At 43.1% G+C, this 22,804-nt stretch overlaps 1 protein-coding gene across 1 annotated transcript in view; it reads left to right on the top strand.

Moving 5' to 3' along the window:
- The first annotated feature begins 5,554 nt into the window (after positions 1–5,554).
- LOC120542799 (lectin-like) overlaps positions 5,555–22,804 on the top strand; it is a 90,221-nt gene continuing 72,971 nt past the window's right edge. The window contains exons 1-3 of the mRNA XM_039775466.1: positions 5,555–5,930; positions 9,455–9,522; positions 22,214–22,314. Of these exons, the coding sequence (XP_039631400.1) occupies positions 9,468–9,522; positions 22,214–22,314 (156 nt within the window). The 5' untranslated portion in view covers positions 5,555–5,930; positions 9,455–9,467. The remainder of the gene's footprint in view (positions 5,931–9,454; positions 9,523–22,213; positions 22,315–22,804) is intronic.

Below are 22,804 nucleotides of genomic sequence, written 5' to 3'. Positions count from 1 at the left end.
TTCAAACGCTGCATATTAATAATACAATAGGGGAAAGTAGAGCAATATATATATATAACTCTACCAAGATAAAACAGTAATGTATCCAGAAATGCATTAGATTGTGTATTGTCTTCTTTACACTCAGTAGTATACAGGGATTTATAGTAGTCTCTGAAAGTGTGCATTATATCTTTGTGTTCGGATTTTATCTCCGTCGTGTTGGTGATTACCGAGATTGCGTTACGCACTTCTTGCTTGTGAATTTGTTGAGCTAAAAGCTTATTAGCTTTCTCTCCATGTTCATAGTAATGATGTCTGGATTTGTAAATTAGTTGTTCAGTTTCTTTAGTTGTCAAGAGGTTTAGTTCTGAATGTAGAGCCTGCCTCCTCTTATGTAGAGTCTCTCTTGGTAGTCTGGCGTGTTCTTCATCTATTTTAGTAATTTCACTTTCTTGGCTTCGGATTTATTTCTGTGGTAAAGATATGAGATAATCTGTCCTCTTAAGAAGGCCTTAAAAGTTTCCCAGAGTATTCCTGCAGAGATCTCGGGGTGTATTTGTCTCTAGAAAGAAGTTGATTTGTTTGGATATAAATTCCGTACAATTCTCGTCAGCTCTCGTCAGGGTTGAGGCGCCATCTGCGGGGTGAGTGTATGGGGCTTAGTAATTTTAGCTCCAACATCATAGGTGCATGGTCAGAAATACAGTGGTGTGAAAAACTATTTGCCCCCTTCCTGATTTCTTATTCTTTTGCATGTTTGTCACACAAAATGTTTCTGATCATCAAACACATTTAACCATTAGTCAAATATAACACAAGTAAACACAAAGTGCAGTTTTTAAATGATGGTTTTTATTATTTAGGGAGAAAAAAAAATCCAAACCTACATGGCCCTGTGTGAAAAAGTAATTGCCCCCTTGTTCAAAAATCACCTACCTGTGGTGTATCACACCTGAGTTCAATTTCCTGATTACTGCCACACCTTTCAATCAAGAAATCACTTCAATAGGAGCTGCCTGACACAGAGAAGTAGACCAAAAGCACCTCAAAAGCTAGACATCATGCCAAGATCCAAAGAAATTCAGGAACAAATGAGAACAGAAGTCATTGAGATCTATCAGTCTGGTAAAGGTTATAAAGCCATTTTTAAAGCTTTGGGACTCCAGCGAACCACAGTGAGAGCCATTATCCACAAATGGCAAAAACATGGAACAGTGGTGAACCTTCCCAGGAGTGGCGGCCGATCAAAATGACCACAAGAGCGCAGAGACGACTCATCCGAGAGGTCACAAAGACCCCAGGACAACGTCTAAAGAACTGCAGGCCACACTTGCCTCAATTAAGGTCAGTGTTCACGACTCCACCATAAGAAAGAGACTGGGCAAAACGGCCTGCATGGCAGATTTCCAAGACGCAAACCACTGTTAAGCAAAAGAACATTAGGGCTCGTCTCAATTTTGCTAAGAAACATCTCAATGATTGCCAAGACTTTTGGGAAAATACCTTGTGGACTGATGAGACAAAAGTTGAACTTTTTGGAAGGCAAATGTCCCGTTACATCTGGCGTAAAAGGAACACAGCATTTCAGAAAAAGAACATCATAGCAACAGTAAAATATGGTGGTGGTAGTGTGATGGTCTGGGGTTGTTTTGCTGCTTCAGGACCTGGAAGGCTTGCTGTGATAGATGGAACCATGAATTCTACTGTCTACCAAAAAATCCTGAAGGAGAATGTCCGCCATCTGTTCGTCAACTCAAGCTGAAGCGATCTTGGGTGCTGCAACAGGACAATGACCCAAAACACACCAGCAAATCCACCTCTGAATGGCTGAAGAAAAACAAAATGAAGACTTTGGAGTGGCCTAGTCAAAGTCCTGACCTGAATCCAACTGAGATGCTATGGCATGACCTTAAAAAGGCGCTTCATGCTAGAAAACCCTCAAATAAAGCTGAATGACAACAATTCTGCAAAGATGAGTGGGCCAAAATTCCTCCAGAGCGCCGTAAAAGACTCATTGCAAGTTATCAACGCTTGATTGCAGTTATTGCTGCTAAGGGTGGCCCAACCAGTTATTAGGTTCAGGGGCCATTACTTTTCACACAGGGCCATGTAGGTTTGGATTTTTTATTCTCCTGAAATAATAAAAACCATCATTTAAAAACTGCATTTTGTGTTTACTTGTGTTATATTTGACTAATGGTTAAATGTGTTTAATGATCAGAAACATTTTGTGTAACAAACATGCAAAAAAATAAGAAATCAGGAAGGGGGCAAATAGTTTTTCACACCACTGTAACAATAGTATCGTATTTGCAAGATTTAATCATAGGCAAGAAGTAATCAATCTTTGAGTAGCAATGATGTACTGGTGAGTAGAAAGAATATGTTCTTGAATTTGGGTTTAAAAACCTCCAAGGATCTGATAAGTTGTGATCAGTTATAAACTTTGTAATTATTTTTGCGGTGTTAGATGGCGTTCCCCTTGTGGAGGAAGTCCTATCTAAAAGTGGATTTAGAACACAATTAAAGTCCCCAGCCATTATAACTTTATGACTGTTCACATTGGGAATGGATGCAAATAAATTTTGAATAAATTCCTTATCATCAACATTAGGTGCATAAACATTTATCAAAATCATTTTACAGTTACTGTAGATAAGTCTCCCATGACCATTACATTTGCTCAGGGCTATCAGGTGTTGTCACTGATTCTGAATTGGTTGAAACTAAAAACCTGCAGCCACAGGGGGTCCCCAGGACCGAGTTTGGGAAGCACTGGGCTAGATTACTGTAACCCACTCCTCTGAGGACCACCCAAAATAAACTTCACATCGATTGCAGCGAGTGCAGAATGAATCTTAACTAGGGAAAGTAAATCAGCCCAGTTCTGATGCCACTACACTGGTGAGCTGTGCCATTTAGAATTGACTGTAAAATACTGCGTATGCTTTACAAAGTCTTAAGTCATCTCACTCCATCCTATACTGTGGAATGCCTGTCATCTTACTCTCCAAATCACAACCTTAGATCTTCAAATGAGGGTCGGCTTATAAATCGAAGAGCTAAACTTAAAAGAAGTGGTGAGGCAGGCGGCCTTCTGCTGTGATGCACCTAAAATCTGGAATACGAGTTTACCAATAGAAATTCACCAGGCTGATACGGTGGAGCACTTTAAAAAACTGCAAAAAAACCCGTTATTGTAACATGGCTTTGTCATATTTTCATTTTAGTGTTTGCTGTATATGTTAGTGGTTCTCAAACTGTGGGACAGGCCCACCTAGGGGTGCAAAGTAACAAAAAGTAACAAATGAACTTCAACTACATTGTGATACAGAAAAATAAATATAGAGTTAGATAAATGTCGATAAAAGTTAAGTAGGAATAATAAAATATGCATCTATGATATCTCATTAATTAAAAAAGAAACAAATTGGTATTAGTGGGCTCCTTTCAAAAAAATGTTAGGGGGGCGCAATTAAAACTGTTATGAAAACTGGGGTCGCAAATACTTAAAGGCTGAGAAACGCTGGTATGCATTGAATTATCATTTTTATCACATCTCCACAATCCATACTAACCCCTACTTTCTCTGCTGTTCTGCGCCCCCACCACCTGATCAAAGCACCGTGCAGTCCCTCCATGGATGGATTGAAGGCCAGAGGTCCACATGCCCATCATCACCAAGTTCTTCCACATGAAGCCTGTAAACCATGAGGACTGACTGAGATCATTGATGTTAGGTAGAATGCCAAGAGGGGGCCGAGCGGATGGTCTTGTGGCATTGGGACCCTCGCAGATTTTGTTTTTTTCTTTTCCTCCATCACTCTGGAGTTTTTTTTCCTGTCCTCCTGGCCTGGTTACTTTGCATTGTCTGATCTTATTTTTATCCATCCATCCATTTTCCAACCCGTTGAACCCAAACACAGGGTCACGGGGGTCTGCTGGAGCCAATCCCAGCCAACATAGGACGCAAGGCAGGAACCAATCTCTGTCAGGGCGCCAACCCACCGCAGGACACACACACACCCACACACACATCAAGCACACACTAGGGACAATTTAGAATCGCCAGTCCATCTAATCTGCATGTCTTTGGACTGTGGAAGGAAACCGGAGTACTCGGAGGAAGACACGGGGAGAACATGCAAACTCCACGCAGGGAGGACCCGGGAAGCGAACCCAGGTCTCCTAACTGTGAGGCAGCAGCGTTACCACTGAGCCACCGTATTTTTCTTTTTTCTTTCTTCATCTTGTAAAGCACTTTGAGCTCCATCACCTGTATGAAAACGTGTGATAGAAATAAATGATGTTGTTGTGGCTCACAGCTGCCTCTGAGAAGCACATCTGGAACACTTGCTTCAGGCCAAAGTCCCACAGGGTGCACTTCAGGTCTGGATGCAGTGTAAGCAGATTCTCCTCATCTGCAGTCACTCACAGTTGGTGAAGAGGAAAGCAGAATCCCAGAAAAGTGCTGTGGTCTTAAACCACATGTGAACAAGTGGAAGTCTGATCCTCATTTCAAATCAGTTCAATAGATAAACACAATCATTGAGTTAACAGGAATGCTGGGAAATGTCAGTGCAGCCCTCATTTTAATTGTCCCCTGAAGTGACTCCAGTCTCCATGGGACACAAGGACCAGTAAGGGCCCAACTTTATACTGAGATGACAAGCCTGGTCAAGTGTGAACTGAAGCATCTTGGTAAAGAACATCTAGAGGCCCGGAATTGATGCCAAGGAGTCAGTGCTTCCCCATAAAACCCCCTGGCCTCCTAAAGTCCTTTTATGAAATTAAGATTGACATACGGAGTGATGATCCTCCATCCTGGCTTTTAATCCTGTACAGATTCTTGGTCACTGAGGCGTGTGCCTGTTCTCCTCGTGTCTACATGGGGTCTCCTGCAGGTACTCTGATCTCCCCACCACATTCCCAGTGAAGGGCAGACAAGTCACCAGTGGATCTGCACAACATGGCGTATTCCATATGACATGGACCTGCTTTGCTGCTCCTTGGCATTAAGTCAGCCATGAATTTCACAATGGTCACCAAACACCAGTGCAGCCCCCAAGGCCAGCTGTCACACTGAGAGCACTGAACTGACAGCCGATTGTCCAAAGTCACAAAAGAATGTTTAAAAAAAGACCTGGAGAGGTTTGGAATGGCTGACTCCAAGAAGGCTGCAGACACCAGAAAATTCTACAAAGTCCAAGAGTCGGAGAGCTGCTGTGTGGATTCCTCCTACGTGAAGGCACTTAAAGAGTGTCACATGTCAAATGTGGTGACAGCAGGTGCTGAACACTGGGGGTGCACTTTCTTATTCACACAATCTTGTAAATGAATAACTGCAGCCCTTTCAGTGTTGCATGTCATGACAGATTCCAGATAAGATTAGAAGTGTTTGATCAATCTAGTGAACCTGCTGACTGGCTCGGTGCCCAAACTGTGCCATGTCTAGAGGTGCCATTGTTCAGATTATTTACTGATGGCCTGGTGAAGGATATGTAATTAAATGTTCTTCTTTTATTACTTCTCTATGCAAAGCAGAAGCAATTACAATTTATCCAAATGCAAAGAGACAACATGAAACAAACTACTTAAAGTTTAACAAGAGGGCTGTGCCCACCGACAATATAAAAAATAAAACCCATTGAATGGAATTGCAAATAATTCAGGGGAAGAGAATCACTCGCTTATCCAGGATGTTACAAGAAGTTGGCTGTGCCCACTGAAAACCCAAAAACACCCCCCCACTTGGGAACGCATACAGGATTCACTGGAAGTGAAGTCCTCCTCCAGGATGTTCATGTTGGCACATCACATGTGAGAAGCAAACCAACGTCATGAGCCCCACACCTCTTTGAAGCAATAAAAAGCCCCCAGAGAGCCAAGGACCCCAGTTAGAGCGGAGAAGGCAGATCCACCACAGCACTACCAGTCGGGCGACCCAGGTAAGGAATCAGCTGTTTTTATTACACATCAAGTGTGCCGTTGAGATCAGGAGATGTGCTTGATGAGATGCTCTACCGTCACACTGGGCTGCTGAGGTCCACGATGGGACATCCTAAGGAAGCAAAGTGCCGGTGACTTCTCAGTCAATGCATCCTCACTTTTATTGGGCTTTTCGCTGCAAGTCCCATCACAACGTACCGTGTAGAGAGTAGTGAGTGGGGTGCTGAGTCAGGACCAGACATGCAGGCCAAAGGGGGCGCTAGAGGACATCAACTGGGCCGTATGAGGCTCTGACTGGAAGGTGAAGGCAAAGTGACTTTGGCAGGAATGACACTCATGAAAGTGTTAAAATAAGTAACATACAAGACCAGTAACTCCAGTATGAACCACTAAATAAATGAGAGCAGCAGTTAAAAAGAATATCAGGAAGGCTGGAGAGAAATACTGCAGAAAAGGTGAAGACGCCCTAAAGAGATTCTTTAATTGTTTAGTCGTAAAAGAACAGATGAGGAGGAGGTGAAGAAAATGAGGAACAGTGAAGGGGAGCGAGAACATAGCAACGCTGAAATCACAAATGACTTGAACTTGCATTTTGTTGAAGTTTATACAGTTTGTGTGAAGAAGTCGATAACCTCACAGAAGTAACAGGGACTACTAAGGATGTACTGAGAGATTTGGAAATTTTAGAAAGAGAAGAGCTGCTCAGGCTACCTGGGAATTTGTCACATCGCTCTGCGCCTGCACTCAGTGAAGAGAGCTGTAGAGAAACAAACCGCCTTGTAATTAAAGAGGCTGAAATCGAACAAACCGCCAGGACAAGATCAGGCTTAAGGAGGCCAGCGAGTGCAGATAGAAACCCTTGACGCATATTTTAAAAATCTCTGCACACTCGAGTAATTCCTAAAGACGAGTGGCTGGTGAATATCATGAAGGGTGGACGGGCCGAGTCAGTGAGCTTAACGTACTCCACAGTAATGGAGGGGATTATTAAGGAGAAGATCAAGTGACACATGAAGGAAGTGTTAGGGACAGTCGGCATGGCTTCAGATGAGGAAGGTCGTGTTTCACTATTATGCTGGAATTCCATAAGTGAGCAACTATAGGATGTGATCAGAGAGGTGACAAAGTTTATTATTTATGTTAATTTTCAGAAGTCTTTTAATAAAGTACACCCATGAAAGGTTGGTGATCAAACCAGAAGAAGTGGGGGATTCAGGTGCATAGTTGGGTAAAAATGGTCTCAGACACGGGCAGGAGTGAGTTATGGTGAAGGGAAACTTTACAGAATGAGTGGATGTTACAAGTGGTGTCCAGCAGGGGGCATCACTGGGGTTGCTGCTCTTTTTAATGTACATAAGCGATCTGATAAGAACGCAGTCGACGAAGCAGGCGATACTCTGACCCGTCTGCAAAGGTTTGTGTCAGTTTAACAAGAACGTTTAACAGATCCAGCTGGAGTGGCGTCACTTAGCAAATTCAAAGGGGTTTAAGACGTTCTGATGGCCTTCAATGTCTTAAGAACGTCTCAAGGATTTGGCCAGCTGAGGACATTGTCAGGACAATTAAATTGATGTTGTCAGTTGAGATTTTTAACAAAAAACACGCATTTTAAGGAAACACTACGCCTTTGTTTGACATTTGATTGATAATTTGTTTGTTTAATACGTATTGTAGAATCTGCAGTACAATACAAATCTGATTTTTTTTCTCCTGATTTGCATTCTAGCATATAAAGATGATCAAAACTCGTCTCTTCATGCTAACCTTTCTTTTCACTCTTTATGACGTAAGGAAGGAGTATAGAAACATAAGGCCTCAAATGTAGAAAGTCAACGCAGCGCCACACATTCTACACTTTTATTATCTTTATGTTTAAAAGCACAGTGGATTAAAACACGATGGCTAATGAGCAGGAAAGGCGTCCTCATAACATTTAGCAAATACTTCATAAAATTCCTCAGAGAAGGCCTGCCTGTCAGGAAAATAAAATGGCGACCCACCGAGACAGAAGATAATTTAAAACAAACTCTAAAAGCTGAGCTCTGCATAGTCTGAAGCCCTAAACTGATGAAAACATTGAAGAAATACGCAGAATAATCACAGAGAGCGATTACAAACTGCTGCTGTGTATTTTTTGGTTCACTGTATTGAACCCCAAGAGGAAGTCGTCTTTTTGTGTGACCTTTGCAGGTCAGAGTGCAGGGTCAGCCCTCGTATGGCACCTCTGGAGTGCCAGTCAGGTGAAGGTCCTCCTTCAAGGGCCCAATGGAGTAGGATGGCCACCATCCTGATAGCAGCGCAGATCCTTAGCCACAGAGCCACCAGTCCGCTCTACGAGGACAGCAGGATTACAAACACCGACTGGGTCTTTGTTGTCTGCTCTGTCCTCCTTTTATTTCTTAATCTCTCTCTCTCTGCACCACTTTTCTATTATCTCTGCTGTCCATTGTCAAGTGCAGTTTAGATTTGATTTCACGTGAAGCGGTGTTGTAATATTTAGGACAGGCCATCTGTTCAAGGACTTATTAAATGTATGAGCATTCATTTATGAGAATTTGAAAGGGTTGGCATGGCAACTCGACCAGCCCACCAGGAAATGTCCTGACGTTCCAGAATGCCACAATGTCCCCAAAAGAACACTTGATGTGAGGCTCAGAGCCAAAAGCGTCAGAATCACCAACACACAAAACAAAAATCATACGTCAAAAATAAAAGAGAGATAAACGGGTCTCAACACTCAGGACTTTAACGAATAATCAGACAATTCTTCATGAAGACGTCACTTAAAGGATAAGTTCAGTGGTTTTCAAGTCCAAGTGATGTCTTCACAAACTTGCTGTTATACATTTGACACGTGACATTGTGTCCTAAAGCGACTCGCCTTCTGTAAACGTTAAAGAATCTCCTGCCGCACTGGCACTTTACATTGTAGGCCATCAGACACGGAGGAGAAGCTGAAAACTCACCACATACGTCCACTTGTCAAGCCAAGCCAGCTGGCGAGTGTTGATCTGCGCCTTCTGTGTTTCCTCCGCATGTTCAGGACAATAAAATGGAGTCTGGAAATAATCAACTGCAGACCTCGTTACTGTAACACATGTGACTCTGAGGCCATTTGGACTTCTACTTCCTTAACAAAGTGTGTTTAATAAATCTGAACTTAGTGTGGAAAGTTGTATAAAGTTCACAAGGAGCAACAAAGCATCTTAATACTGAATTTAACTTTAAAAACCTGTACACCTTAATCAGAGTTTATTTACTGAATGTTAGGAAAACTCAAAAACTAAAGGTGACAGAAAAATTCTGAGCTCAAATCTGAAATCAGCATGAAAAAGTAACTTTAATCGTCACCCAGAGGGGCTGCGGCCCACCAGAAAGGTAAAAGTGGGCGACCAGCTTATCAGAGACAAACAGGAGCCACACATCACCTCACGTATTCAGGGGTCTCCTCTGCTTCATCTGTGTGGTCTTCAAACACGCGCTGGCACCTTTAGTGACTCATCTTATGTGTTCTCTTTTATAGAAATCTGAGCACAATGGCTGCAACACTCGGCTTACTGCTGGCTACTTTCATCATCAGCACAGTTACAGGTAAGTCATTCGATATCCAACAATGCAGGCCTCTAAATGTTGTGATCCGGGCACCTAAATATCACAAAATGGAGGCACAAAAACAACAAAAACCCAAACAAGAACTTCACTCTGACCTTAACACGTAGAGCAGGCCTCAGTCCTGTCAGCCAAAATTCAAACCGAAACAAAGTATCTTTAGATTTGAAGAGAAATTCTACAAAAGAATTAAAAAGAGAGATTAACAAACAAGGCAAGTGAGAAAGGAACTTCTCATTGGAATCAGTAAAGTAAAATAAGGTACAATCTATCTATCTATCTATCTATCTATCTATCTATCTATCTATCTATCTATCTATCTATCTATCTATCTATCTATCTATCTATCTATCTATCATATAGTGCCTTTCATCTATCTATCTATCTATCTATCTATCTATCTATCTATCTATCTATCTATCTATCTATCTATCTATCTATCTATCTATCTATCTATCTATCTATCATATTCTGCCTTTCCTGTCTATTCTCTCTGTATATCCAAGAACCAGCAAACCAGTCACAGTACCTTATAAATGAATGTGAAGGTCACAAGCCAGGAATTCCAAACCTCATAATCATCAAATAAAACCCAGGAATCCAAACACAGACAATCCAAAGTTTCCGTCTGAACTGTCAGTTCACTAATGCCAGCTGCACGATTAGGGCCCTGCACCCTTAGGCTTCATGTGCAGGAGACAGGGCAGAAAACAAATAAAAATAGTGCATAATCTCCACAGAAAACCTAATAACAAAGTAATAACACAATAAAAGTACAAATCAGACAAAACAAAACCAAAAACATCATCAATTACAAAATTACATTTAAAAAAGAAACAAAAATCAAAACAAGATCAAACTTGACGACACTAAATGAGGGTCAGAGTTTCCCACGTATAGGCAGCTGGTGAAATGTGCTACTGGAGCAGGAGCAGCTCTGGGCCCTTCTCCGTCACTATCTCAGAGGCTTAGGATGACATTCCATGGAGACTTTTGGTCAACTGTGTCCATGCCGTGGCATTTCTTGTCCTCTCTCAGATGGAAATTGAAATCAGCTCAGCCAAACATAAGGACAGTGCAGAAGTGGACTAGTGAGGCTGTGGAAAGCCTCTCTGGGAGGACACTTGGATTGGAGAAGATGACCATACGGACACAGGTCCTTCCTATAAACTTTTTTTTTTTGAAGTTTTATTAATTTTATTGTAATCATTCCATACAAATCAATCAATTTTTACAAAAAGTAAAATTGAGTTAAGAACAAGTCGACCCCCACCCTTGAGAGAGACAGCGAGGCCTACGGAGTAAAACTTAAGACTTGAAAACAAACCTAAATTAATAAGTTTGATAAGCCAATAGAGATGAATGCAGAAGACAAAGAAATACAGAATTAATTCCTTCCTCTGTGCTTTAAAGAACTTATTTTAAAATATTACTGATTAGATCCTGCCATTGTTGACGAGGTCGAGACAACAGCAGGCAGACACCTAATCAAACAAGCAGAATTCTTTATTTCTTTATACTTGGTGAGTGGAGGGTCTTTGCCTTACAGAGACTAAGTGCAAAAAGCCCCCACATAGGGGGGTGAGCTGCATTTTATAACAGAGATCTTCAAAGCAGCGGTTTGAAAAAAGAAGCTCAGTTTCATCCAAAGGTCACAGAACATTCTTACACAATTTGTTGATTACAACAGAAAGCAGAAATTCTAGTCTTATATTTTTAATAAAGCTTATCAGAAAACTTGTCATACATTTGGCATAAACCATTCATCAAGAGGAGTATCGATGCCTGAGTTTTCAGCCAATTCTAGGGAGAGAGCGGTCAGCCCAGCGAGGGTACGGGTGATGGAGCCATCAGAGGCAGTATTATTCGGAATGTACGTACAGCAAGTATCACAAATCATGGCACAAACACCACCTTTTTCGGCTAGAAGCATATCTAGCGCTAGGCCCTTTTTTGCCAGGTCTTAAGGGAGGTTTTATCTAATTGCTCACGTATTCCTTCAACAGCTTCTTTAGTAAAATTCAGGAAACGCTGTTGATTATAATATAAATAATTTATCCAATCCACATTTTTATTGAAAGTGATTATGGGAAAAAGAGATTCAAAACCAGCAGCTACTTGATGTCTTGCTTTAAATTTGTTAGGGACATCTCTACGCACACCTATTGAGTCAATATACACACCTGGACCATGTAATGAGAAATTTGCAAACGGTGCTAAGAATCTACGAACACGATGTAAACGGGGAGAGGATGGAGGTTGTTGGCCATGAAAGGTAAGGAGACGGAAAGACATGACCAATTGTACAAGGGCACAGGTACCAGTCCATTCAGGTGGGAGTATGTCCAGTAATTTAGATCTTCAGCACATCCACCAGACATCGGCACGGGCGGTAGCGTGGGAGGTGAACCAACTAAGGGAAATGTTATTGGGGAAAAAGGTAGAGTCATTGATGGAGACGTTGTAAGTGAAGGAGCACCAGGGGGAGGCAAGGGAGCCAAGGAAAATGGCATTCTTCTTAGTGGCGGCTCAAGTGAAACAAGTGTAATTGGCAATATAGGGACGGAACATAGGGGGAGTCATAGGTTGAATTGGGGGAAAAAGGGTATTCAAGGTATGACATTTGGGATTAGTTGGTGGGAAAGCGGTAGTAAATAGGTAAAGCAAGCAAGGAAGGCCAGTGGGGTCTGAGGGATCAGTTAAAGGAAATGGGGTAGTGGCGAGGTGAGGGCGTGCAGTGGCACATGCATAACAGTTGGATTGGTTTATCTGTCGCGCAGAATAGAGGACCCACTGCAGCCATCGGTTCTAGTCACCGTATCCAGTTTCTATGGAGAATGTAGAGGAAAGGGTGGTGAAATTTAGAGAAATAATCGGTTGTGAGGGTAAGTCGTCAGGAGGAGGTGTAGCAGGGATATTGGAGCTAGGTGAGATAATAGCGGGTTGTGTCTCTGTAACCTGTATAATAAATTTTCCAAGGAGATCTGTGCCAGAAACATGGGCCCCTAATATATTGGTTCCTTTATCATGATATGAGGGGTCTTTTATAGTAATAATCAAAGGATTGCTAGTTTCTACCTTACATTCATGAATTGGGGTAAACCTTGATTTAATTATAGAAAAGCTTGTTTTTAAATCATGTTCCTGGGTTTCCCACGGATTATACCCCCAGTCCTTGTCGCCAGTGTTTGCAAACACATCACTCCAGCTTAACAATTCAGATAGACTGGAGGAGGAATTCAAATCAGTTTTATACCCGGGTCGGGTCACACAAACATATTTTTCAGACAATCTCCATTTGTCTTGTCCACTGGACCCACAGGGAGCAATGGAACAAAAGTCAATCTAGAACGAGGCAGTTTTCCCTATTTGGAAAGTTAACGTTGGAAAGTCCCCATGTATTTGCTTCAGTTGGTGAGTCCGATGGTCACCACCTGTTTGACCTTGTCCTATAGTCAGATGGATAGAAAAGATTAGGACTAGCGAAGCTATGAATGTCATTTTTTGCAATGCGACACGTGAATCCAGGCGGGAAGTCCTTCGACTTTAATGACGTGAGGTGTCGTTAGCAGCACTTGGAATGGTCCCCTCCAGCGAGGGTGAAGCCAGTGCTTCCTTCGGGTGTCTCTGACCAGTATCCAGGTTCCCAAGGGAATCTGTGACTTTGTTGGTGGAGGACTAGTTCGCCAAGCCTGGGTAACCTGCTCATGGACCTCCTTCAGGGATGCTCGGAGACCTGTAAGACTGGAAAGAAGATCATTGTCCACAGTATGCAGATTGACATTTCCAATAACTCATCCGGTTAGTATTTCAAACGGCGACAGTCCCAACTGTCGGTGTGTCCTCCCTCTCGATCCCATCAAGGCCAGGGGTAAAGCGTCAGGCCAGGTGAAATTCGTCTGCTCCCAGATCTTAGTCAATTTAGATTTCAGGGTGCCATTGCGCCTTTCTACTATACCTCCGCTTTGAGGGTGGTACTTGCAATAGTGGTGTACGTTAATTTGGAGCCAGGTGGTTAGCGCATTGATTACTGAATTCACAAAATAGGTACCATTATCAGTCTGCAATTTTGTGGTATTCCCCATCTTGGAATGATTTCTTTTATCAAGGCTTTTGCCACAGTTTTGGCGTCTGCATGTTTGGAAGGGAAAGCTTCCACCCATCGGGAGAACACATCGACAATTACCAAGCAGTATCGGTACCCTTTAGATGGTGTTAGTTCAATGAAGTCCATTTGAAGATGTTCGAATGGACCCATTGGGTTAGGTGTGATGGCGGTACTTACCGGGGTACCCTTTCCTATATTAAATTTTTGACATAGTGCACATTGCCTGCAGAATTGCTCTGCATACGTAGAGAAGCCTACGACATCTTGAATCATGGCATCCTTTCCGGCGTGGTCCAGGCCATGTGCGATATTTGCCATACCTGGAACAGAAGCTTTTGGGAGGAAAGGTTTGTTATTTTGCTTGTGAGTCCAGACCCCATCAGAGAGGGATTCTTCTTTGGACCATTTTCTCTTTTCTCTGTCCATGGCTGCGCTCTGTAAAGAGATAATTTGATTATCGGGGTCTTTGTCATCTTTCTGTTGGAATAAAAAAATTGGTGTGTTATTGTAGGCAGCCTGTTTAGCAAAGTGATCAGCCAGGTCGTTTCCTTTGCTGACAGGATCTTGTTTCCAAGTGTGGGCCTGGCATTTAACTATTAGAACATTAGAACAATCTAGACGAGAACAGACCATTCAGCCCAACAAAGCTCGCCAGTCCTATACACTTATTTCCTCCAAGTTGCCAGTCTATTGCCAGTCTTGATGGTTTTATTATAGATTTGAGGAGGGATTTGACTAATTTCTGATGTTGGATGGGCTTACCAGTACTGGTTTTGAATCTCCTTAATTTCCACAATGCTCCATAATCATGGCAGACACCAAAGGCATACCTGGAATCTGTATAAATGGCTACTGCTTTCCCTTCTGACAGCTGACAGGCTCGGGTGAGAGCACTCAAATCAGCTGCTTGCGCGCTTAAACTTGACGAAATTCGGTTTGCCTCCAGCAGGTGGTCACCTTTGACCACTGCATAGCTGGTTGAGGGTGTTCCATTATCCAATCGCAAGGAACATCCATCTTCGTAGAGTACTTCTCTTGTTTCTAGTGGAGCTTCCTGCAGGTCTGGTCTGGGTTTTATGACCTTAGTTATTTCATCATGACAGTTGTGTGGCTCTCCTTCTTCTTCAGTAGGAAGAAGAGTGGCTGGATTTAGAGTGGAGCATCTTTCAATTGTGACAGTTGACAGGGTACAGAGTACGTTTTGATAGTGTGTTACCCTACCAGTAGTGAGATGTGAAGTTTTGGCCTGTACTAAAATGGAGTGTACGGCGTGAGGCACCTTTACTGTTAGGGGGCTCATGAGCACTATATCTGTACTGGCTAGCACGGCCTCTGTTGTGGCTGCTACTGCTCTGAGACAGGTTGGAAATCCCTAAGCCACTGGATCCAATTTTCTCAAAAATAGGCTATTGGCCTTTGTTTTCTCCATGGAGCTGTGTTAGTACTGCATTCATATATCCCCCCTTTACGTCTACGAGCAAAATGAATGGATGAGAATAGTCAGGGAGCCCTAACGCTGGTGCAGAGAGTAGTGCACTTTTTAAATTACACAGAGCCTTCTCAGCCTGCTCATTCCACTGTATGCGGCCAGAAAGAGGAAGGTCAGCAGTGTTAGCTAGACTTTGTAAAGGCTGTGCTCTTTCAGAGAAATTTAAAATCCATTGTCAGCAGTAACCTAAAATGCCCAATACAGACATAAGCTGTTGTTTTGTGACCGGTCTGGGCAGGTTTTGGATGGTGGCTATGCGGTCTTTTGACAGAGCTCTGGTACCATACGTGATGTCCAAGTACTTGATGGTGGTCTGAACTAACTGCAGCTTGGCCTTGGAGACCTTGTGCCCATTTTCTGCAAGATACTTGAGCAATAATTCTGTATCTTGTGTGCATGCTTTCTCTGTTTCGCTACAGAGTAATAAATCGTCGATGTACTGTATCAATGCACTTCCCCTGTCAGGCCAGAAACCTTCCAGGTTCTGAGCAAGCGCTTGGCCGTATACACAAGGAGCCTCTGTATAACCTTGTGGCATAACGGTCCATGTCCAACGCCGGTTTTGAAAAGTAAAAGCAAACCAAAACTGATAATCAGGATGTACAGGAATAGAAAAGAAAGCATTTGCTAAGACAATTACTGAGAAATAACGTGCAGATGGAGGGATTGTAGACAGAATAGTGGAAGGATTAGGGACAATCGGCGCTCTAGGAAAAAAATAGCAGAATTGACTTGTCTGAGGTCTTGGACAAAGCGCCAAGAGCCATCAGCCTTCTTTACTGGCAGAACAGGAGAGTTTACAGGAGAATTTTTAATAGGAATTATAGCCCCTCTTTCAACGAGATCTTTAGGTACAGCAGCAATTCAGAGTTCAGCCTCAGGAGAGAGAGGATATTGTGCACGGCAAGGACGGAAGGAGGATTTTGGAAAGATTACTAGAGGTTCACAATTTGCTATTCTGCCAAAATCATTTTTCTCTTGAGACCACAGTGTATCAGGAATCGAAGAGAGCCATGGAATGCTAGCAGTTTGCAATGAACATAAAGAGAGAGACGAGTGACACAGGTAACGAACGACTGGCAGATCAATCTGAATTAGTACTTTAGTAACTAGATGGTCTGGGGTGTCAAAAATACCTGGCGCAACGTACAGCCAATCAGTTCTATTTAGACATTTTTCAACCCAGTCCCCAATTTCAACCCAGTGAACGGTGTCAGATTTAGATAGTGAGACATGGGGCACTGAACCACCTGGATAGAAAAGACTTTGTGAACATGTGAGGTGAACTGACGCAGCAGCTTTAATAGAGGAGATAAAAATACATGGAATGTACAAAGTTTCAGGGCATGTGCCGGAGGAAAGGAAAGATTCTAACCAAGGAGTGTCTACTTCAGAGGGGAAATATTGGGCAGTACAATGCAGGGTGTCCGGGACTTGATAGTGGAGACATAGACATGAGGTGAAAGAATGAAGGGCTTTCAAGAGGAGGGTGTGTGGTGAGATGTCAAGGGTCCAGGCAGCAAAAGAGGGCCTGGGGTGTGTAGTTTGGTATAGGAGCTTAGGAATGGAGCAGTAAAATCCTTGTTAAGTTAAAGAAATTGAGACTGACAACTTAGTCATAAGATCCCTTCCCAGCAAGTTCACAGGGCACAAATGATTTAACAGGAAGCGATGAGTCAATGATGAGCTGTCGGTGCTGAGCTGCACTTGCAGAGGTTTGGAGACCAGCAAAGTATGAGGTTGTCCCGAGGCAGTAAGCACCTGTACTGTGTCTATCGAGGCAGGGACCTCCAACAGCGATAAAGTGGAGCGCATGGCTCCTGTGTCCACAAGAAAGACAGTTTCTTTGCCGTTTACTATTAAAGTCAATAAAGGATCAGTATCAGCATGACGACTAAGCAAAGGAAACTGGAAAAAGTGGCTGGTGGTCCCTGCTAAGTCCTAGGACCAAGGAATGTCATTGGGCTCAGGGAGAGGGGGTGGCGGAGGGCACTTGTGTGGGCAGTTGCGTCTGAAATGTCCAAGTTCACCGCAGCCGTAACAGGCATATGACGCTGGCGTCTGCTCCGAAGGGTCAGACATCTAAGCGAAAGGATTATTAGGGCTTGATAATTGGAACCCACGTCCTCTCCCGCGCCCTCGCCCTCAACTTCCAAAGAAATTTCTGCGCCCTCTCCCCCTAGCCGGGCCAGTTCCACCAGTATAGTAATTGTTTGGTCTCTGTGTCTGGCTCTTTTAATTTAGTCTGTCTCTCAGCATGCTCTGCATGACGCTTGACTTCCTCGAACGTATCGCTTTCCCAGCCTATGCAGGACGTGCGAACTTTGCTTTGAATGTCACTTCTCAGTCCCGAGACAAAAGGAGGCACTGCAGCACGAGTTCTACCGTTTTCATTGTCGAGCCCAGAGTGATTAGCCATCAGATCTTGCAACCAGTGAGCCCATTCATCCACTGTCTCGTCTTTCTTCTGCTTAGCGGCTGAAATGAGTGACCAGTCTGTGCCCTTTTTATATTTTTCTGCCAGGGCTCCTTTCAAAGGCTCCCACTGGCCGAGGAAAGGACCTTCATTCCCAGGGCCTCGGGGAAGAGCTTCACTCCAACACCAAGGGGCACCATTAAGATCACTGTGATTTACAGTTGCCCATGTGGTGCCCAGCTTTCGGCGTGGCACCTGTGTCCACTCTGCAGGATTTGGTTTATACGTGTTATCCAGCTGCTGTAACTGCTGCACAAATTTCAGTCCACTGACCGCTTTGGGGTCGGGCAGTTCAGACACCACATCCTTTAATTCTTGAATGTCCCAATTTCGGTGAATCATTACGGCAGTGGGATTATTATTGTCTGGGGGTTGTGCGGGATCATGTCGGGGGTTGGGGACTTCAATGAGGGGGCAAGAGAAGGTTTAGGGGAGCCGAAGGGGGAAGTAAAACCGCCCATAGGTTTAGAGCGGAGGGTCTGACTTCTTGTGCGCTGGGAGACAGATGACTCTTCTGGTTTCTGCCATTGCAACCCAGTAGCACCTTGTGAATGATCTGAATCATCTTCTTCAGAGTCAATATGTGAGGACGGGTCATAATGATATTGTTCATCGTAAAAACTCGCGTTCGTTTGTTAACTGGGGTGCAGTAGGAGGAGGTGGAGGGGGTATTGGGGGGGTCTTTCTTTTCGGTCTTCTTTCTTTTACTTTCAAGCTTGGGCTCTGTCTCTACCTTCGTTTTCTGCATCATTAGCAATAACTTTTCCTTTTCCTTTCCCATGTTTTGACCTCAGCAGCCAGCAGCTCGTTACGCTTCTGCGCCGCTTCCAAGGTCCTATCCTTTATCACCAATTCCCATCTATCAAACATGTCCATTCGGTACAGACCTTTGTTACAACATCCTCGTGCATTTCTACATAATATTTTCCTTATTTCTTGTATTTCTGATATGTCCAGAGTCCCGTCTATCAGCCATCAGCCACCACTCTGTTTATTACATTTTTTACACGCTTTCTTAAAGTCTAATCGGTTTTCTTTTCTATTCATTTTCTAGGTGAACCCCCTTTCGGACTCAAGTGAAAGCTCATGTCGAGACACTTTCCAAAAATAATCCTTCTAACAAAGACTTTTGATTTCCCAAGGGAGTCTCTTTGACCGGTTTACTATTTTGCTTTCCCATAATGAATGGCACTGGACCACCGCAGAACAATCCAGCCTCCGCGGCGTTCTGCTCCCAGTCCTGTCCCACTCCCGGATTAGTACTCAAGTGGTTTCGTGTCCGTTGTTTAGCAGAATCATACAACAATATTCAGCCGAGTCCGAATACAAGATGTGTTCAACACCAATTCCTTCATCAGACGCCTCCTATGTGCCAACTGCTAGTGCATGGCGCCACCACAGAGCGACCCGTAGAAGTAGGATTATGACCAGACGTTAGGAACAGAAAACTCGTCCACTCACTCAGTGTTTTTTCCCAGACACTCAATTCATATGCTATGCTGTTCTTACTCCCTTTCCGCTATTTTATAGGAGTGTGCCACTCACCCCTTTCTATTCCGCTTCACAGGGAGTAACTTACTAACATACTTGTAGTATCTTACACTGTCCCCCGAGGGACCCAAGTATTACTCTCTATTTACCATCCACTACGTTAGTGATACAGTATTTATTTTCCTTAACTTCCCGTAAACCGGTCAAATCCCTGAGCTGCATCATTCACTCAATCGGACTCCCTCGGTCTACTCACCAAGAAGTTCGTTACCTGCTAGGGAAATCCCAGTTGGTTCGACCCTGTATTCGGTCAGAGGAGGCCAGGAACTTCTCACGCAGGATACGCCCGAGGCAGGCCAGTCCTAACTTTTGCCTGGAGCTGGTCCTTACCGATCCGGCTTGAGTCGGTCCTTTTACCGGTCCTCTGGGCGATCCCGCTTGAGGAGTCACCAGTACGCTCTCCCCCACGTTCAGGCACCAGGAAACTGGACGAAGGTTCAAAACAATAACAGGCAGGCACCAATTCAAACAAACAGAATTCTTTATTTCTTTATACTTGGTGAGTGGAGGGTCTTTGCCTTACAGAGACTGAGTGCGAAAAGCCCCCTCATAGTGGGGTGAGCTGCATTTTATAACAGAGATCTTCAAAGCAGTGGTTAGAAAAAATAAGCTCAGTTTCATCCAAAGGTCACAGAACATTCTTACACAATTTGTTGATTACAACGGAAAGCAGAAATTTGAGTCTTATATTTTGAATGAAGCTTATCAGAAAACTTGTCATACGTTTGGCATCTTAATTGGACGATAAAGTAGCCAAAAACCACACCCCACACTGGCAGCCCCACTCCATGCAAGCACGCTTATTTATCTGTTATAATAATACCAAGGCATACAGAGAACATGCAGATTTTCATACAGAACCTAGCAATAGATTTTAACTTCCATTCCATACCATGTTTTGAAAAGCGTCTGTACTGATCCTCTAACCGAGTATTTGATTTTTTACAATTTCAAATAGTATAACACATCGGTTTCCCACTGACTTAAAAGAGGAGAGTTAGGATTCTTCCAGTTTATCAGAATAAGTCTGGGTGCCAACAGTGTAGTGAATGTAATCCCAGTTTGTTTGTCCTTCTCCACTTTAAACCCATCTGGAAGACCCCCAAACACAGCTGTTAATGGGTTAGGAGGGATTGGGAGTCCAAGGCTGTCTGAGAGGTAATTTAAAATGTTGGTCCAGAATGACGTTAATTTGGTGTACGCGGCCCAGAACATGTGAACCAGTGTGGCTGGGACTTGATTGCAACGTTCGCAGGTTGGCTCTCATCATGGAAACATTTTGGAGAGTTTTAGACGAGACAGATGTGCTCAATATTTAATTTGGAGTTGAATGATTGTATGCTTTGCGCATATGGAGCTCGAGTGAATTCTCTACATTGCTACTTTCCACTCCTTTTCTGATATATTAATTGAGAGATTTTTTTCTGAGTGTCCTATTGGATCTTTGAAAGGGAGGGACTGTAAAATAATTTTATATATTGCAGAGATGGAGTCTGAGTTCTTAAAATTGAGCAATATTTTTTCCAGCATGGATGAGGGTGCAAGATGAGGAAAATTCAGGAAGGTTCTGTTTAACAAAGTTCCTGATTTGAAGATAGTGAAAGAAATGTGTAGCTGGAATGTTAAATTTGGAATGTAATTGTTCATAGGATGCAAAGACGTTGTCTATATAAAGATCTCTAAGTGATTTAATCCCAAATTTTTTCCAGATATCAAACACTGCATATGTTTGTGAAGGTTGAAAGAGTCGGTTCTCTTGCAGGGGTGCCACAGAAAGAAGCTTCTCCGTCTTAAAATGCTTTCTACATTGGTTCCATATTCTAAGTGAGTGGAGCACAATTGGGTTATTAGTGTATTGCTGATAACATGTGTTTATTGGAGCAGAGCAGGGAATACAAAGAAGTCCTGCAGGATTTTACTTCTATTGCGGTCCAAGCCTGTGTATGTTCTTCTATTTGTGTCCAGGTTCTTATCGCTTGTATATTTGCTGCCCAGTAATAAAACTGGAAGTTATGTAGAGCCATGCCGCCTTCTGTCTTTTGTCTTTGTAGGGTCGCTCTTTTGATGCGTGGATGTTTTGAGTTCCAAATAAATGAGGTTATTGTTGAATGTAATTACCTAAAGAATGATTTATTGATGTATATTGGAATGTTTTGAAATAAAAAAGGGGCTTAGGAAGAATATTCATCTTAACAGTGTTAATTCTTCCAGCTAGAGTGAGATGAAGGGCTGACCATCTATGCAAGTCTTGTTTAATTTTTTCCATGCAGACGGCGAAATTTTGTTGATAAAGAGCTTTATGTTTACTTGTGATGTTTACCCCTCGGTATTTAAACTGATCTGCGATGATAAAAGGTAGGGTGTCTAATCTAATATTATATGCTTGAGAATTCACTGGAAAGAGTACACTTTTATTCAGATTAATTCTGAGACCGGAGATCTTTGGAAATTCTGTGAGTGCTGCTAAGACTGCAGGCTCAGTGTCTTGTGGTCTGATATCTACAGCATCATATCATCTGCATATTAAGAGATGTTCTGTTCCAGTCCTTCTCTGATAATCCCCTTTATCTGATCAGTATTTCGACAATGTATTGCCAGTGGTTCAATGGCCATTGCAAACAGCAGCGGTGACAAGGGGCATCCTTGTCTAGTACCACATTCTAGTTTAAAGTAGTCTGAGCAAATGTTGTTGATGCAAAGTGAAGCGTCTGGGTTGGTATACAGTAATATGAGCCAAGCACAAATTGTCCATCCATCCAGATCCATGCCCAGAGTAATCAGACAAACAGTACGTCACTCCTGTGCCATCAACAGACCTTTCGAAAGACCAGCAGTGGTCCACTGTCGATGAAATGGGAACTGAAGATGACTCTGGTCATTCAATCATGAGAGCTGTGCCTGCTGACGCCATGCTGAATGTGCATGGTATGGGGTGGCAGCCATCAGTTAGTTAGCATACAGAGTGGTCTCAGGTCAAAAGGTCTTGCAAATGTATAGAATTCTAATAACATTCAATGGCCTTCATTAAGTGGTGGTCTCTGATTTTCAGATCTGTCCTACAGTCTTGAGATATGTCAGCCTGGATGGACGAGTTACCAGAGCAAATGTTACCAGTACTTCCCAATCAAGAAGACCTGGATTGACGCTGAGGTAATGTCTCGTCCTGAGGGCTGTAAGTGACACTGGGAAATGGTGTGACAGAATGGCATTGCTGCCTTAATATGTGCTTTGTGAACAAGTCCAGTACTTTTCTATGCTCCATGTTGATCTCCTACATGGCATGCGTGTTTTTTTCCCCTCAGCCAGTTGGCACCTTTGATTTTTTTGTTATTCTGCTGTACCTTCACCCCTCAGTCACTTTCTTTGCACTGCATTATGGATCGTCCTTCCTTTGCTTTCTCATTCTCTCTCTTGCTCTTTTTAGATTTCTGTCCCTCCTCACTCACACATTCACATTTACACACAAACAAGACAAACAAAGGGAGCAGAAGACAAGAAGTAAGCAGAAGAAGATGGCGACCTGTAAAGCCCGTAGCTGCAGGCTGCACCGCCTGCTCCACAAACCGTATCTGTTCCTGAGAACTCGTTCATAAGGCGACTGTTCATAGCGTGAACACAACACCAGTGGATCTCCGGCTCA

Source organism: Polypterus senegalus, chromosome 13 (assembly GCF_016835505.1).
Source record: "Polypterus senegalus isolate Bchr_013 chromosome 13, ASM1683550v1, whole genome shotgun sequence".
Classification (NCBI taxonomy): domain Eukaryota; kingdom Metazoa; phylum Chordata; class Cladistia; order Polypteriformes; family Polypteridae; genus Polypterus; species Polypterus senegalus.
This window is presented reverse-complemented; position numbering and strand designations above follow the sequence as displayed.